Source organism: Athene cunicularia, assembly GCF_003259725.1.
Source record: "Athene cunicularia isolate RWA chromosome 1 unlocalized genomic scaffold, athCun1 chr1_part2, whole genome shotgun sequence".
Taxonomy (NCBI): domain Eukaryota; kingdom Metazoa; phylum Chordata; class Aves; order Strigiformes; family Strigidae; genus Athene; species Athene cunicularia.
The window spans coordinates 34,987,130-35,005,540 of NW_020799092.1; the positions used below are offsets into that span (position 1 = coordinate 34,987,130).

General features: G+C 44.2%; 1 protein-coding gene across 1 annotated transcript in view; it reads left to right on the plus strand.

Annotated features, from left to right (window-relative positions):
- Positions 1-3,920, plus strand: part of DUSP6 (dual specificity phosphatase 6) — a 4,189-nt gene extending 269 nt beyond the window's left edge. Inside the window, exons 2-3 of the mRNA XM_026864861.1 lie at positions 479-982; positions 2,391-3,920. Coding sequence (XP_026720662.1) covers positions 479-982; positions 2,391-2,698 — 812 coding nt within the window. The 3' untranslated portion in view covers positions 2,699-3,920. The remainder of the gene's footprint in view (positions 1-478; positions 983-2,390) is intronic.
- Positions 3,921-18,411: the final 14,491 nt, after the last annotated feature.

Sequence of the window (18,411 nt, forward strand, 5' to 3'; positions counted from 1 at the left end):
AACCCCGCGGCTCGCTGCCCGGGGAAAGGGAGGGGATGGGGGGGGAGATGTCCGCAGCGTCCTCCGGGCCATTGCACACTGGCGCTCTGGGAGGGTACCAACCTGGGCAGGGGGCTTTCCCCCCCCCCTTCTCCCACCGTCCCAGCATCCCTGTCCTCGCTTTGTTTAAAGAGACCTCGAGGACAGGAATCGCTGTAGCAGCGTGGGGAGGACAGGGCTAACGGGGATCCCGGTATGAGCCGGGGAAGGCACAAGGAATTGCCGCCGAGACACCTTTCCAGAGGTCCCCGCAGGGCGAAGCGGCACAGGGTTTTAATTTTGAACGTGCCGAGTCCTCCGCTGCAGCGGGCGGTTTTTCTAAACCTTCCTTTAGGTTAGTCCTGCGTGAGTGTGTGACGGTTATTTTTCTTTTTCCCGGGGCTCGAGAGGGTGGGAAGCAGATGCCCCTTTGCAGACAGGGCTGAACCAGAGAAATAAGTCGGCTTGCCATCTTATATCAGGTTGTATTTCTACACACACCCCCCCCCTTTGCTTTCCTCCCCAGGTGGTTTTAGCAAGTTCCAGGCCGAGTTCGCCCTGCACTGCGAAACTAACCTAGACAGTTCGTGTAGCAGCAGTTCTCCTCCTTTGCCAGTCCTGGGCTTGGGAGGCCTCCGAATCAGCTCTGATTCCTCATCAGACATTGAATCTGACATTGACAGAGACCCCAACAGTGCCACCGACTCCGATGGCAGCCCTCTCTCCAACAACCAGCCTTCCTTCCCGGTGGAGATTTTACCCTACCTCTACTTAGGCTGTGCCAAGGACTCCACTAATCTGGACGTTTTAGAAGAGTTTGGCATTAAGTACATATTGAATGTTACCCCCAACCTGCCTAATCTCTTTGAAAACGCCGGCGAATTCAAGTACAAACAGATCCCGATCTCAGACCACTGGAGCCAAAATCTGTCTCAGTTCTTCCCGGAGGCCATCTCCTTTATAGGTGAGACGCGGTTATTTGCTAACAGCTATATATGTCTAGCGTCAGATTTCAGCTTCTTTTGCAGAATTCAGGAGATCTCGGTCGAGAAGCGGTAGCAGCGTTTTTGGCAGTCTCTGGGGGATGCCCCGCTTTATGGTTTTAAAGGCGGTTTAAATTAAGGGGCGGGTGGGGACTGTCTGTGGGGTTATTGAGGAGCCCCGGTGAATTGTAAGCGACGTTTGCACGTTGCAGATGCGTACCTGGTTCGACTGGCTGTGGGATTCCTCCCTGAGCCGCTTCTGTCAGAGCTGGGGAATGAGCAATGAGCAGGATGGGAGATCTTTTTAAATCTCTTCCTGGGGGAGGTAGATTGAGCCCGGGTTTGATGGTTTATTCGTCCTTTTTTTGGTTGGTTGGTTGTTTTTTGTTTTTGTTTTTTTTTTCCTTCTTGAGGTTACTGAAGAGCAGTATAATAAAAAGAAACTATCTGGGAAGCTAAGTTTAGCTTTGAAATACAAGTTATTCATAAACGGTATCCCTGGCAAATGTATGAGCTTTAATTAAATCTCGTGGTAATAATGATATACCCCTCGGGCTCGGTGCCTCGGTTAGCCAACTCTCAGACATTATCCATCAGCTTTGGAAACACGTCCCTTTAGGCTCAAGGAGTTTTGGTTAAAATTTGCCCTCTCCCTCGTTTCGGGGAGGACTGAAATCATGCCATCGGGGTGCGGGGGGGGTAGGCATCGCGTTATCTGTTGGGAAGCTGTGCTGTAATCCGGTTGAATGATACCGGTAATAGTGGAGAATGTAGGTAATCTGAGCCCAGCAGGAAGAAATGTAGGCTGGAAGCCACAAAGAAACTAATCTCCAGGCATTGTAATGCATTTCCTATTACAAAGGAACCCATTTTCAACCAATGTTGACATCCTGTTCCTCTTAATGGGCTGTCCCCTGTGACTTCCCTCATTCTTTTAAAATGCCTGAATACCTCCATTGTTAGCTGCACAACAGTTGGAGAATAATTTAATAGACCTTTGCAGTCTGCTGGTCTGTATAAAAGGCATTCAGTGACATATTGCAGGATTTCCATGCTGGGGCAAGGGGACTGTAAGAATTTAAGGCAAATCTCCAGGCAAAAGCGTGTCTTTTAAAACTGACTTAAAACGGTGTCATGCAGCGTATCCTGTTCCCTTTGTCTTGTTCTTAGTTTTCTCAGCTCTTGGACTCGGGTACATACACGTAGGGGGGTGGATTCTCCTCTTGTCCTGGTTTTAAGCCCGTGAAGTTAACTCTTGCACTGTGCTGCTGGCCACTGGCATCAGAATCGTCGTTTCTTCCTACTTGATAATAATCTCACTTGTGTTGAGAGATCAGTTACCAACCCCCTGTCTTATGTGTCCTCCTCTGCCTCTTTGTCCCTGTACAGATGAAGCACGGGGGAAGAACTGCGGCGTCCTGGTGCATTGCTTAGCAGGGATCAGCCGCTCAGTCACCGTGACGGTGGCCTACCTCATGCAGAAGCTCAACCTGTCCATGAACGATGCCTACGATATTGTCAAGATGAAGAAGTCTAACATTTCACCCAACTTCAACTTCATGGGTCAGCTGCTAGACTTTGAGCGGACTCTGGGGCTGAGCAGCCCCTGTGACAACCGAGTGCCAAACCAGCAGCTGTACTTCACCACCCCTTCCAACCAGAACGTCTTCCAGGTGGATTCCCTGCAGTCCACGTGAGCTCCCACTGCCTCCCTTCTGTTTGTTTCATGGGATCACTCCTCAATGGTTTCTCTTTGGCAGTGATAAAGAAAACGCAGCTTTCTCTTTTTCTGGCCTCTGCTATCAAAAAGCAGCTGCCAGTGCAGGCTAGGAAAGGTTTACACAGTATGGAATCGGCTATTGCGAAGGGAGGGAACATGGTGAGCTCTCTGGGAAGGACCGTGGTGACCGGGTGGCAGGTGGGCAGCACGCTCATCCCTGCTTGCGGAGTGGCTTGGGTGTCCGAGGACTTCCCCGGGGGGTAGGGTAAGGCGGGACAGGCTGGGCACGTCTTCTCTAGAGGACTGCAACTGTCCTGCTTTCCTCTCTGCTTTCGGATCTGTGACACACATCTTTGTCTTCAGTGAAGACTAGTTATTTTTGTTTGTTTGTCTGTTTTAATTTAGAGGAGCCAAAGAAAGAGATTTCAGCTTAGTGTATTTGGAGTACTTGTTTGCTGGGAGCTCGGTAGTATCCTACTTGATCAGTGTAAATATTTAATCTTAAATCGATTTGCAATTTTTTTGAATTCACATGTATTCAAGAAATCAATCCAAGGGACATCTGTGTTTTTGTTTTCTTCATAAATTCTGCTTTTATTTGTTTGTGGGGTTTTTTTTAATTGCAAAGAATATATTTGCAGCATGCTTAATTTTACTGTTCAGCTGAAGCAAGCTTTCCATGAGGGAGAAATGGCAATGGTGAGAAGTTTTCAAATCATGTTTTGTGAGCGAGTACAGTCTCTTCTTTCGTATATCTTTCTTTTCCTTGTGGTGATTTTCTTTTTTTCTCATGCTCTTGATGTAGTTTCCATATTATATATATATATATTTTTAAATTAAATTAATTTTTTGCCTTACCTTTTGTAAATAGATCATCTGGGAGGAAGTTTGTCTTTGAATGCAAAAGAGTTTTTGATCACTTTTTAAAACTTTCGGATGTGCTAAACAGTGCATTACCTCTGTACAAATTCTTCAGGGAGCTTCACCTCAAATGCAATATTTTGCGTCTTTTTTTTTTTTTTGTATAAAACTGGAAGTATGTGCGAACATTTATACCTGTGTGTACACACAGTGAACATGCACATGGTTGCCAATAAGGGAGAGTCTAATTCACAGTGTAAAGGTTTGAAGATTGAATTTATTATAAGAATGTAAAACCTTAAATTATTAATAAATAAATAACTATTTTTGGCTATTGAGCATCTGGCTGCTTTATTCCCCCTTTCCCTTCTGTGTGGGTGTGGTTAATTGCACATACACATATGGTTGTGTTTAAAGGTAATGATTGCTTGCAATAGCTTTCGTACAGCCCATAAAACAATAAAGCCTTGATTTCCCCTTTGGTCCACTGGTGCTTAAATGAATAAACAGTGCATGTGCTGGATTCTTGTCTTGCTTTGGTGAAGGGAATGCTTTTGAAAGCCTTTAGCTTAGTTGCAAAGTATTCTAGCATCCCTTTGCTACCCCAGGGATGCACCTGATCCTAGGCCATAAGGATTTTTTTTTTTTTTTAAGTAAGGTGCTGCTGTCTTCTGGGTTTATTTACAAGTTTTGGCACCCTGTTACAGGTGCCAGGAGATGGGTTCATGCTTTTCTTATCTGCAGGAACTCATTTCAGAGATCTGCAGAGTCTGCAGCCTGTAGATGATTTTTCTGTTGCTATTCAGCCATGTTGCAACTTAGCAGGTGAATGCAAGGAGCAAGTCTCTATAATACCCTTAGTCATCTCATTTCCTCTTTGGACCCTTAAAGGAGTCCTGCCCCTGCAGAAGGAAAAAGGGACATTACAGCAATTGCAAAACTTCCTGCTGCAACTTATTTCCATTAACATCCTTCCTGATGAGAAGAGGCCCAAGGTGAGGTGGTGCCAAAATCTGTGCAGTACCACGGTGATGGGCTGATGCTGCAGCTGGGGCTGTCAGCTGGGGTTCTGCAGAACTCCTGGCAGCCGGAGCACATTTCAAGTAATTTTAGAAACTGCAAGTGTGTGAAATGAAAAGCAAACAAAACATGGGAAAAAAGTGAGTCAGTGTCTCATGCAGTAGTGGCCTAGATTGAGTGCATAAACTGTGAAAGTAGAAGTGGGTTGCAGTTAAACTTGGCTTGTGCTAATCCAGTTTTGAACGGTTTCCGCTCTTGGCATTCCCTATGCTGCTCTGTTCAAAGTGGAGATTTGCAAGCAGCTCTAGCAATTTCCTGTCCAGCTGCAGCTCAAGTGACTCCCTTTTTTTTTTTTTTTTTTTTTTTTTTTTTTTTTTTTTAATATGGTCTGCGGATAATTTTAGCCAGTTTCCTCTTTGTGGATTATTAATCTGCTTTCCTTGTAGAACCTACATAGCTGTGTCCCTACTGTTCTGCTGAAGTCAACAGATGGCCTCCCCGCCACTTCCTCTCGTTTTGCTGTGGGTTTGTTGTCAGGCCACTTCTGAAATTAATAGTGTTTTCTGGCCGGCTGCCACAGGCCATTACCACAAAGGGGAAGTAACACATCTGAATAGCAGGAAGCCAGGCAGGGTCACAGCGTGAACTGAACCTGTTGAGCACGATGGGGCCTCTCCTGCTTAGCAAGTGTAGGGCTCCTCTTTCCTCCCCCTTCTTAATATGCCTTGCACAGAGAGAGGGCCAAGGCGAATGCCTCAGCTGTTTGCACCAGGCAAATATTTCCGGCTGAATGAGTTGCAAATGTTAAGTGTGACTAGGTGCGGGTTAAGGTGAAGGGGTAAAGAGCAGTGTGCAGCGATGTAGCCTAGGGCAGGGAGGGCCTTGGCTTTCTTTGCAAGCTGCTCTGAAAAGTTTGCTCACAAGGGCTTCCTACTTCCTTCCTGCTTTGCTGAATGACTAACACCAAATGGGTACTTCTGCAATTCATTGTTTTTTGGGACAAGAAAGCAATGATCTTCACTCACACAGAGACACGCACAGCAGAATCGGGCAGAAAACTTGCTACAGATTTTTCCTTGAGCGATGCCTGAACCAGGGCTGTTAGTCAGGAAACCTTGGCTGAACTTGAACCAGGACTGGGCAAGAGCAATTCTGGTCACAGACAAACCCAAACCAAAAGTGAAGCCAAACCAAAATCTGCTTCAACTTCTGATTTTGCTGGGGGTGTTCATGCTCACTTATGTGCCAGCTCCTAATTACAAATAGTTTTGAGGGAAAAGCAGTGAGGGTTCTCACCAGCATACCTCTGCCTCAGCACAGTGAGGGGAATGGCTCATGCTACATCAGTTTTTCAGAAGCTGGGCTCTGCTTACTCCTGCAGTGTCTCCCCCCCCCTTTCCCCACCCCACCCTTGTTTCAAAGTAACTTTCCACCTTTTTTCCTCTCCCTCGTTTCAGTCTTTGCTGGGATGGGGCAGAGGTCTTGGGCTTCTGGGGGCTTTGGCAGCTATTATAGTTCCTCAGTTGGTAATTTGTACAGTGAAGAATAAATCCTTTGTGCCTGGAGGGACAGGCCTCGTGTGTAGGGGAAAGGGGGAAATATCCCCAATTTGCAGCTAAAAAAATGGGAGCCTGCTTTGTTTGCAGGAGTGTGAGGTACTGAATTCCTCTGGAACTTATGGAGCTATTAGGAAGGAAAACTGTACTTTCTCATATGACCCATCTGTGCCTTTAACACAAAGGGTGAAGGTCCTGTGGCATCCATGTCCCCTTTGCTCTGCTAAGGCCAATGTTCTCATTGTTTGGATGCACTTAGCACTTTGCTTTCCATTTTCTGTGCAATAACGTGATGTAGCTCATTGTGCTGGTTCCACTTGCATTTCCTCTTTCCCACTCACACCTTTTCAAACCACTCTATGACCACCTTCAAAATGTCTTCCAGCTCTTTCTGTTTTTTGTTGTTGTAGCCATAATTTTTCTCTTTCCCCATTCTTTTTCTTGTCCTTGTTTAAATGCCACTCTTCCCCCTATGCCTTCTGTTCTTTCCAGAACCTTTTCGAAGCTCCATGGTCCTTTCTTCTCTTTCATTTTCTTACCCTCTTCTTTCCATGTTACTCTCCGGCTGTTTGTCTTACGTTTCCTAAATCAACTCCACTTTCTCCCAGCCTTAAGCCTCCCTGTTCCTCATTGTTTTCACAGTGAAAAACAAGATGAGTCTCATGGACCCAGTTATAGTGAACTATAGGAAAGATGTATATGAGAGGAAGACGTAAGAAAATATTACTGCCATACTCTTGCAACTTCCTAGCAGATGATCTATTCTCCATCTCCATTCCTGGTTGCTGCGTAGATTTAGATCCATGTGGCTTCCCTGAGTCCTCTCTGCTACTGCTAACAGGGAAAGTGGGTGCGAAGAAGCAGCTTTTCCTCAGGGCCCATCCAGTATCACAGTGCGCTGACCTGCCTCTCAGGAGTGGGGAGTGGTGAGGAAAGCTGGGAGAGACCAAAAATGTGGCCACCAAAGGCATCTCTGCTAGAAAACTGAAGCCGGGCTTAACAACCATGTGTCTGGAGAGCATTTCACAGAATCATCTAGGTTGGAAAAGACCTTGAAGATCATCCAGTCCAACCATTAACCTAACACTGACCATTCTCAACTACACCAGATCCCTCAGCCCTATGTCGACCCCACTCTTAAACACCTCCAGGGATGGGGACTCCACCACCTCCCTGAGCAGCCCATTCCAATGCCTAACAACCCGTTCTGTAAATAAATGCTTCCTAATATCCAGTCTAACCCTTCCCTGGTGCAACTTGAGGCCATTCCCTCTTGTCCTGTCGCTTACTACTAGGCTAAAGAGACTCATCCCCGGCTCTCTGCACCCTCCTTTCAGGGAGCTGTAGAGGGCGATGAGGTCTCCCCTCAGCCTCCTCTTCTCCAGACTAAACACCCCCAGTTCCCTCAGCCGCTCCCCGTACGACCTGTGCTCCAGACCCTGCACCAGCTTCGTTGCCCTTCTCTGGACATGCTCGAGTCATTCAATGTCCTTTTTGTAGTGAGGGGCCCAAAACTGAACTCAGGAATCGAGGGGCGGCCTCACCAGTGCCGAGTCCAGGGGTCAGATCCCTTCCCTGTCCCTGCTGGCCACGCTAGTGCTGACACAAGCCAGGATGCCATTGGCCTTCTTGGCCACCTGGGCACACTGCTGGCTCCTGTTCAGCCGGCTGTCAATCAGCACCCCCAGGTCCCTCTCTGACTGGCAGCTCTCCAGCCACTCCTCCCCAAGCCTGTAGCGCTGCTGGGGGTTGTTGTGGCCCAAGGGCAGCCCCCGGCATTTGGCCTTAGTGAAACTCACACAGTTGGCCTCAGCCCATCGCTCCAGCCTGTCCAGATTTCTTCAGTTTCTCTGAAAAGCTTATCCAAAATTTCTTCCCTGTTGAGAAGGGTGATGACACACTATTCAGAGCTCCAGGAAAAACAATTCCATTTGAACATTTAAATGAGGCTACAGCTTAGGCCTTCTCTCCACACTGCTATAAATCACTAAAACCTTTGCCTGAGTGAAGATGGTGGAACAAATTGCTGAGCTCAGTTCAGTGCCCCCCTAGACCTGCAGTGTGCATGTTCAGCATTGCTTAGTTACCCCAGGAACACAAGTATGGGGCCAAAGCCCTCCATCACACAGCAGCACATATGGGTCACTCCTGGGACTCCAGAGAGATTCTTCATTCAAGGAAGGTGGCTGAGTTTGCTCCAAACACCTCATAGTCGAAATGAAATAGAGGCTACCCGATGGTGTTTTCTCATGGCATATGGTGACATTGGGGTATATGAACTCTGCCTTTTTCTCCCTTCCCCAACAGCCAGAAATGTATGGTGCTGTATCATGTGTCTCCTTTCTTCATTGTCAAATTTGAGAGAGAAGCATGTGCTGTAACTTAGTAGATAGCACAGGCAAAAGGCTGGTATGGGAGCTGCTCTCTTTTGATTAAAGTGCTTGTCTCTGTAAGGAAAGGAAAAAAGCCCATTAGATGCTTTCTGTTGTTTGTTATCATAGGGATCTGCAAGCACTGAGGGAATTTTGGAGTGCTCACAGCCATAGCTTTTCCTCATAAGGCAAAGATGAAGGATGTTGACTTACCACAAACACAAGGAGATGATTATCAGATGGAAAGTGGGGATATGGAGTCTGTTTAGGAAATATTTTTAATGACAGAAGTTGCATTCAGGACATTTGAGAGATGCAACAGAAAGTGTGCCCTGTTCTACTTCACAGCTGCGATCCCCCGGACGCAGGAAGCACGCAGAAATGCTGGCGCTCTCCCGTCCCTAGGCTGTTCCAGCACTGCAGATACCAGCGACATAAAATGATACTGTGTGGGAGGTCTGTTTACCATAATGTGGAGACCATGGTGAAGCACTTTGCTCGTTTTGCCAGAGGCACAAGTGTTTTGGAAAGTCCTGCTAACTAAGATCTTCCACCTTCCCAAATGGGCAATGTCCTTGCTTAACTCCAAGACTTTCATTTTAATGAACTTCTGTTTTTCTGTTAAAGCCGTGTTTTGGGGCATTACGGAAGTTTATTTTTTTCATCTTTTTTTTCCTGCTGACCTCAACTCTGTAGGAAATAAATCCTCATCTGCAAGTGAAGCCATCTGAAAAACATTTTGATGGCTGACACTTGGTTTACTCAGGGCAAAAGTTCTTTGTAGTTTAAAGGTGGTGGGTTTTTTTCTCTTTGTTGGGAAATGATGTCCTTACAAAAACAGACTGGAAGCACTAGTATTTAGCATTTGTGAAAACACATTAGCTGTTCAGTTGGTAGGCTGGACACTCAAATGATGTAAATCAGCACAGCAGCAGAGACTACCAGCGGAGACTCTGACACAGACTGGTGGTCATAACACTCTTGAACCCTTCAAAGACATTATCTGCCTCTATATGCAGACCATTAGGGACATTAGTGATTTTGTAGATCCTTATTCCCTGCATACAGTAATATTATAGGATTCTGAACTAGACATAGAGCTAGAAAGTAAAAAATTTCTCAATGCGGTGAGAGAGAACATTTCTCCTTATTTTTAAAAATGATAATTTTAGTGTCCTGGGGTCCTGGGGATCTACTAACACATGAAAAATAAATAAGTTCAGGATCAGTGAGGCTTCAGCTATTGCTCAACTGATTAGGATTTCCTGTGCTATCAGTGATCTAAATTGCATTTTCTGTGTCAGTATTTTTGTGACATTGATTTGTTTGAGGTGTTTCTAGGCCAACCCAGCTCTCTGTGAAGAAATGTAGCACAGCACCTCTCATCTGTGCTGAAATTCATCCCATGCTGAAGTCCAGCACTGAGCTGATATTCTATTAAAGCATTAGGAATTGAGTAACACTCGGATTCTGTGTGCAGGATGTTTCTGTTACAAATAAAGACAAAATGTGTCTGATTTCTGGGAATACAGATCAGGAAGGATAAATTAGTCTTTCACACACATGTCTGCAATCCCTCACCCAGGTTTTTTGTTTACGTGAAATTTTGCAGGCTACTGTATGTGAAGAAAATCTTTTTTATATTTGCAAATTACCATCAGAGCAGACAGTAGACAATGTCTGTTATTCAGGTGGACCAATGCTTCCTCTTAAAAGGGGACTTTTCAGATGTTTACAACTTTGCTAGACTTTGTTTGGACTCGAATATAAATGCCTCAGGCTGATCTATAAAGATGAAAAGAAATTAATATCCCTCTGAAAATGTCATACTAAAAGACTTGGCCCTTTTTTTTTTTTTTTTTTTCTGAAGAAAATGCCTTGTTTTTTGTCTGTGTAACAAAATCTGTTACTGTTTCCTTGAACATCTTCAGCACTCTATGCCTGGAGGAAGGGACACAAAATCTGGCAGGGTGTGTCAGGAATGCGCCTGGCACTGCTTCTCCAAAAGCTCCTTTTGCCCAAGATTTGAGCAGCTGGAAGATGGTAATTTGCATATGCCAAGCAACTGCATCTTGAACTTTATAAGCTAGCAGAGATGAAATTTAGCTGAGCCAGCTCCTAGTGTTGAGCTGCCAGCCCCATGGAACAGCGATGGCACAGCACCCTGGGAGGAGGCAGGGGATGTGCGGTGATGTGTCAGTGAGGTAGAGGATTGTGCAGTAAGTCTGACCCAAAATTGGTAAGTTTGACTGCACAGCTATACTGGTTTTGTACCTGTGCAGTACCGATCACAGCTGTCTCAAGTGTCTCTGCACTATGCAGTATAAATACTCTTCACATCCCTGTTTTCTCCAGGTAAAATATGCATGACATCAGTCATATAAGAACAGTTTTGGTGTTAGGCAGAGGAGAAAATGCATGTTATCTGACAGAAGGCAGAGTACATTGGTGATATTGCTGGAAAGGCAAGAGATGAGAAAATGTGGCTATTTCAGGGGTTCATCAGCAGTTAAACTTTGAGGAGTCTCAGGTGGCAGCTAGGTGCACAAGTGCTTCTGTAAGCTTCAAAGTGCTTAACATTACAACCTTAATAAGATTCTTCTAACACTGTTTTTACTTCATGCCAGCAATAGATATTTCAGCCTCTCTGTTGAGGTCTAAATGAATGGCATTCTTACGGATTTACACAAGAGTAGCAGAGATCACACTCGAGCCCTCAGTTTGTTATTACAGTATTAGGGTTTTAAAAGGCTATCAATTACAGTGGAATAAAATTAACAGGATTCTCATTTTTTATGCTTCAAAGTGTAGGTAAGCTTCCTTTGGCAGGGATTTAATCATCTGGTATGTATGTTTATACAGTACCTTGGCTAATAAGAGCTGATTAGAGCTATGGGCCATTATTGTGATGTTAATAATAAATACGACAATTATCTGAGGTCAAAAGAAAATTTCCCTTTTTCCTGAGTCCTGCACAGCTAGGTGTGGCATGTAGCTCGACTTAAATAATGTTCATGTTGCTATGTTCCAGAATGACAGTTCTTATCTACATCCTTGGATTGCTGAGCCTTATTACAGCATTCAGTGAGCTTATTCCTGTCAGTAATGTTATTCACATGCTTAACTATCGGCAAAATCAGACACTGGGGCATTCTTTTGGCTGTGAAAACACACTGCATGATGCAGGCTGCATAATAATTGATAATATTGACTAATGATTGAAGAAGCTAGGAATTCTTGAGAAGGGCAATTTCTCACATTATTATAATTTTCTGAATTAACTAATGAGCTAAATGCCCTTGTGTTTTGGCTGCTCAGCATAAAGGAGGAAGAAGCAGTTTGCTTGGGAAGTGCAGAGCCCTCACACCCTGGGAAGCTGGTTCCACAGATGACCATCAAACAGGGAACTTAGGCAACTCAGTCCTAAGTCATGAGCCGCTTAAAAGTCCATCCTACCCTTTTGTTTTGCCTGAGAGTATCACAGGCAGGACTCATAGTTCATGTTGTTGCAGCACTATAAATGGAGTCCCTGAAATAAAGCTGAAGTAATACACTGATGAATCAGGCCCAGGAACCGTGTGTGTGAGTCCCATTACTTGGAGGAAAAAAGGAAGAATAGGCTTTCTAATGTATTCTTGTAAATGTGGGTTACTGTTATTCAAGAAATGTAGAAAGGAACCTGTATTATTCCAAAGTGAATGTCAGATGATTCTGTTCCTTGTGCCTTCTACCTACAGTGATGATGATGAACATTGATTCATTCCCTGTAGAAGTTTCTAGCTGTTTTTGTATCTTGGGTGTCTGCCTAGAAGTCATAATTTTTGTCAGGCAGGTCTTTGATCTGTTGGTAATCACGGACCTGGCTATAGACAGTGGGTTTGCTTCTTTCAGACTCGTACTGGAGACTTTAATAAATGTTCTTTTATACAAAGATGGTAGGAAGCAGACATGGGTTATAGCCCAAGGCTAGGAGTGTGTGACAAAGCTTTCACGATACTAAAATACTTTGTGCGTGCAAGAACAGGCATACAATGGACAAGCTGTTGTTTGTACAGAAAAGAAAAAAGTCACCAGACTATAAGGGAAACAGTCATGGTCATTACATTGAGATAGAGCAGACAGTCAGTGTGCAGGGTACAGTCTGATGTTAGGCCAGGCAATCAGATGATCAGATGCTTCTGAAAAGATCGTCTATTCCCTTTCTCTTTCTTCTCAGTTTTCAGTTGTGTACTCTTGTTTCTTCCTTTGCTGTCATAAGCACTTGCTGCCTGAAAAGCTCTGCAAAACTTATCAATATTTTTTTTCTGGTGATCTAGCCCTGATGTAGCACACCATGAGGTCAGAAAAGCATCAGACACAGTGCAGTGCCAGGAATAGGAGGATGCAATTAGTGGCAATAGAGGGATGGACAGAACTGAATCTTTTGGCGTTAGCTTGAGCTGAGATTGGCTTAGCTATAAAATCCAACTATGGCTCCAGTGTCTGGGCATAGAATTAATTGGAAAGACAGGCTGTGGTGTTTCTGGGCAGGGAAACTGCTTCTTGATACCTGCTTCTGTTGGGTTCATGGAAAAAATCTTCAAGAATTAAAATGGGATGGTACCAGAGGGCACACCAGACTCACACACTTGATTTCTTTCCTAAAGGAAACAAGCCTTCAAAACCCCTAAACCGGCTTGCTAGCTGCCCAATGGGGTAATACCCATGTGTGAAACTAGTTCCTCACAGAGGGCTGCCAGGTTTTTATTCTGCAGCATCATTTTCTGTCTACTTTTTCTTCCCATTTTGAACAGACCTTTGTGTAGCAGCCACAATGTGCTTATAAATCATATTCTAAACCCAAAAGCTGTCTTAATTGAAGAAGCATCGTGTGGTGCTTTGATGGTGTTTTCACTGGTAGCCACAAAATGCCATTTTGCGGAGTTAAACCAGAAAAGAGTATGGATGGAGGTATTTGAATTAGGAGACAGTTTTGCATTTCAGTCTGAGAGGTATCTGACTGAAGACCTATTTGTTATATTCACACAAATACAGCGTTTGTTCATGGTGCAGTTACACTGGTTAGTTTAATCTGTGAGGCATTTAAACCAGGCAAAAGTTAACCCATTTCGATGTTGCTTCTAGTGTAGCAGAGAGCAGTTCTGATCTGAGCCTTGAAGAAACACATTCCAATGTATGTTGCACCATGGACACTGCTCCTGTGCTAGGTTTCAGAAAAAAAATGCACCCTTCACTTTGGTGAACTTTATCATCGTTGTGCCATCTATCTGGGGTAATTCACGTGGCCATAATTAGCATAAAAATGCACTTGTCATTTTCTATCTCCATGTTAGAAGAATGCTTCAAAAGAAAAAAAAATTGCTTTGTGTCCATGATTAGTCATCACCACTAATTTATTTTACTCTGATATAATTAGAAGAAAATACATGCAAAACCTACACATCACAAAAGAAAGCTATTACTGATGAAACCTGTTTCATTTAAATCATGTATGGAGAAAGTTTATACCTTCATGAAGGCAGTGCCAACCTCAGTTCCTAAAACCCCTGGGAAATGCCAAGAAAATGACAGGGAATGAAAGAAGACTGGCTATTGACTTTTTTCCTAGAGAATCTGGAAAGTCTCCTTCTGTCCACAGCCCAGGGGTGAGCTCTAGAATGCCATCTCCTTGGGAGGAAGATGTGGGCCTGGAGACATTTTTCTCTGTGCACTCAAGTGTGCCACCACAGAGCTGAGATTTAGTCTTGCTACCATTCGTCATGTACAAAACACTTTTTCTGCCATGATGGTACCTGTACCAGCTACTCTGGGAGCCTTCAACTTTGCAGAGTATCCACAAGAGGATCCTTCTGATAGCTCAGTTTGGAAGCAGAAAGAGGTATCTCTTTAACTGTGCTTGGTTTAATCCAACTGGCAATTCCAGCACCATTGAACACATCGTTTCCCTGAGAATTGAACTGCAAGGTAATTCTGCTGCTGTGCTAACTGCCATCACATACTGAGGATTTCCAAAGATACCCCGTGCCTGTGTCAGCCGAAGCATTTCTGTCCATTTCCCGAAAGCAAAGGAGGCAGCCGGTGTGCCGTGGCAGAACCCAGCGGGACCTGGCATGGGAAATAGCTGGCCTCAACATTTCCGCTCTTCTGCTCCCATATAGGGACTCAAAATCCACTGGCAGCAGCAGGCAAAGGCCTCCTTGCAGCAACAGGGGAGAACAAAGTGCAGCAGATCCTGTCGGAGCTGTCAGCTTTGATACCGGCAAGGAGGTAGCAGCTTATTTGTTATCCTTGATGGCAGCGAGCAGAATTAATTTTGGAGTGACTCCACACTGTGGAATGAGGGTTGCCTTGCTCTGTGATGGATTTCCAGTCAAAATCTGTGATCTTATTTTGAATGTTTAAAGATTTTCACCGGTTGGGCTCTAATCCCTTGAAAAACTGGAATCTCTTCTCAACCTGTGCTATGTACAAGCAGTGGAGGCACAAAAACTGGCCTTGTGCTGTGCCCAGGATACTGCACAGACACCACTCTCTTCTGGAGCATGTTTCCTCCATGTACGTGTTGAGTCTGGGTTTGTTCATCCTTCTGGCCACCCAGGAAATCCAATTTGTCCTCAGGACTCTTAAGAGCAGAAACCTCTCCATTTCTAATGAATTTTGTGCTGGGGCTTTTGGGAGAGAGAGAGAGAGAGAAGGTATTTAAGAAATAGCTTATTTAATTTAGTAAATCAAACAGCTTTAGGAAACAGGATGGCCCAAACACAAGGTGACATTAAAAAAAAATAATCTTTTACATTGTCTTACTGAATAAAGAGACTAAAAATAAATTCCCAAATGAATGTAAGTCAATAGATCCTTTATTGCTGACTATATTTTCACCTTTGGAAAGAAATGCACTAGCTTTCCCTTCATGTCTTGCATTCAGCTAGTTTCCAGAGCAAAAGCGGTCAATTCTGCATTATCTCAGTAGGACAGTTTTAATTTTAACACTATCTGCTCTGATCTCTCTTTGTCCAGTTAACATTTCCTTGACCTAGAGTTCAACCCCTTTTACAAAGTAACCTCAGGCTTTGATGGCAGTAATTCTACCTTCACCCCAACCAATTCTGAGTACACAGCCTCCAGGACCAAAGGAGAAGATTAGCAGACTTTACCCTAATTACTTGTTATTGTGTAGTTGTTAAAAAAGATTTTGGCTCCAGAAAATGAGGCTGTAGCCAGACAGAAGTTAGCCTGGGGTTCAAAAGTCTAGCAATCTTTGGCTCCACGGGCCTATAAAAGCAAAGTGTTGACTGAATGCAAACAGCCTGCATGGTGAGAGGCCCCCTTGGAGGGGGTGACAGCAGGCCATCTGTCACAGGAGGCAGCAGGGATCGGAGGAGTCCCTCTAATGACTTCTTCCTGGCCTGTTAGTGGATAGTTCCATTTGATTCCTCTGTCAGCAGGCATGCCAGATTTCACGTTGGCTGAAACACGCAGACCTTCACATGCACACTCTGTTTCTGAGATCTTTGAAAGGGATCGTTTGAAAGGATGAGACATCGTTGAGGCACAACTGGAAAAAGTGCCCCCAGTGCAGTAGGTGCCTGCAACATGCTAACCTGCCATTTCTCTAGACACTCATTTTAGGTTCGTGTAATGAGCACCTATCAACAATTAATGACGGTTGTTGCGTGGGGAGAAGTATAAGGAGTGCCTTTAGTGAAGTGAGAAGCCGCCAGTCAACTCCTCACCTTCAAGCATTAAATGTCATGGGAGGTCAAAAGGTTTTGCAAGGAATGCAAAGTTTGGAATATTTTTAATTAAGCTACATCCTTTGAAATTCTTTCAAGTCAGTCTTCAAACAAATCAGGTCTTAAATCAACACCCTTTAAAAGCACATACACCTCTGGTAAGTGCATTCATGCAACCTCTACTGGATATCACAGAAAGCAGTTAATTTTACGTTATGTGAGTCATTAAAAATGCCCATATATTAATATTCCTTTTCCCTGAATACTCACATTCCTTATCCTGTGTAAAGCTGGTGTGTTTGTGTCTGAATGGGTTTACTATCTAATTTAACAATGTCTTAAATATAAGGGTTAGGAGGAGAGTTTGGAATATCAGTATTTTTGTTAATCTGAAACATGCCTGCTTCTTTGTTTGTTTTTTGTAATCTATTTTTATGAAATGCCTGTCTCTTAGAGAGTTACTGATTGGGGGATATTTTCATCATCTTATAAATAGAAGCTGTAGTTGACATACAAGTAACTGTACTCTTCACTGGAGTTTAAGATTCTTTTGGAAAGTTTTACTTGCATGAAAAGATTCAGCAGCTGGCTAAATTCCACAACAAATTACATAAACCAGCAAAATCAAACTTGACTAAAACATTTAAAAGACACTAAATGCCATTAGAAGGTAGTGGCTGATTTGGTTTCCATCCTGGCTGTTATTTTCAGATCTTTCTTTCAGCACTTTTTGTGTTGGTTTTGTGACCAGCACACATGGGATTCAATAGACTCTCTGCTAACAAAGACCTCTGATCCCTGGATTAACTCTTCTAACACTCTCCTTAAGCAACTAGGAAAATAAAATTATTACCTCATTATCTATTTTGAGAGAATACTTTAACTGGCCTCTGAGGAGAAGGGCTGGAGGGGCCACCCGAGTCTCCTGAGTGAAAGCTGATGGTGAGAGGTGGCACCTATGGGTGTGAATAGTTCAAATTCCAGCCATAAGCCTGGAAGCAAAGTCCTTCTGTTGGGAGCTCTGGTGTCTGCTCTGGCTTCTCTGGGTCTGCGTCTGTGCTACCAGGGCAGCTGCTGCAAGGGTAGTCTCTGAGCCCAGGCCAAGTGGTGCAAGATGACTCCTGACCGTGTTACTGAGGAGTAACTACTCTCTTCAGGGCAGCATGGCCAGATTTGGGATAGTCCTTGGCCCAGGTCTCTTCTGGCCCCATGTAACCCTGAATGCTTATTATTCAGCATTTGTGATTTACTAATTCAAAATATGTATTGCCTGCTTGTGGTGTGCCATGACAGCATGTAGGGGATTTGAGGACACCAAGGCCTGTTGGAATAACATCAGACAACTGTCATGGGCTGAGGGAGTTAAACTTGCTGCAGTCCAAGTCCATTTTGTGTCTGGAGTGGAGCCTGGAGCAAACTATTCTGTCAACTGCATCCAGGCTTCCTCTCCAAGGAAACTAGTCATTTTGCTTCAGAAGGGAGCCTGGGAGTGAGTGAGCATATATGCAGCATGAATGATGAGAGGATCCGATGCTGGCAGCAAACAGGGAGCTGAAGTATGTGACAGTGGAGACGTCTGTTGATCTCTGATGGGGGCCTGTTTTGTCCATGGCAAGGGTATCTTTTATGCTTGAAAATAACCCACATTCAGTACTTGATGCTGCCAATGTTTCCTTAGTTTAAACTCAGGTACTGTTTTCAGCAGTGGAACTACTGAGCAAGGGCCTTTATTGAAAGCTTAGCTGCAAGTACTTTTTCACTCTGAATATGGTTACTGCACAGGCACAGCTACATCTGTTGTCAAATTTGGCCTAATCTGGAATGAAAACAGTAGCTAATGAATTTGTAGCTTGGCTGTACTCTGAAGGTCTGCATATTTGCCACTGTACTTTGAGCTGGTTCGGTTCTAAATATGTCACATATCCTGTTTCATGAGAAGGAGAAAAAGGAAGCCCAACTTCCTATGGATTTTCATCTGACCTTCCCATGATAATCACAGTTTCTCTAAAATGTCCGTAAGACTTCCCCCGTCCCCTCATGTCTGCTACACATCCTCACATTAATCCTAATTTACTCCTATTTCCTCTATTGCCATATTTTTTCTTCACCTCATTTCACCCCCATGTACTTTAACTATGGGCTGAGGTA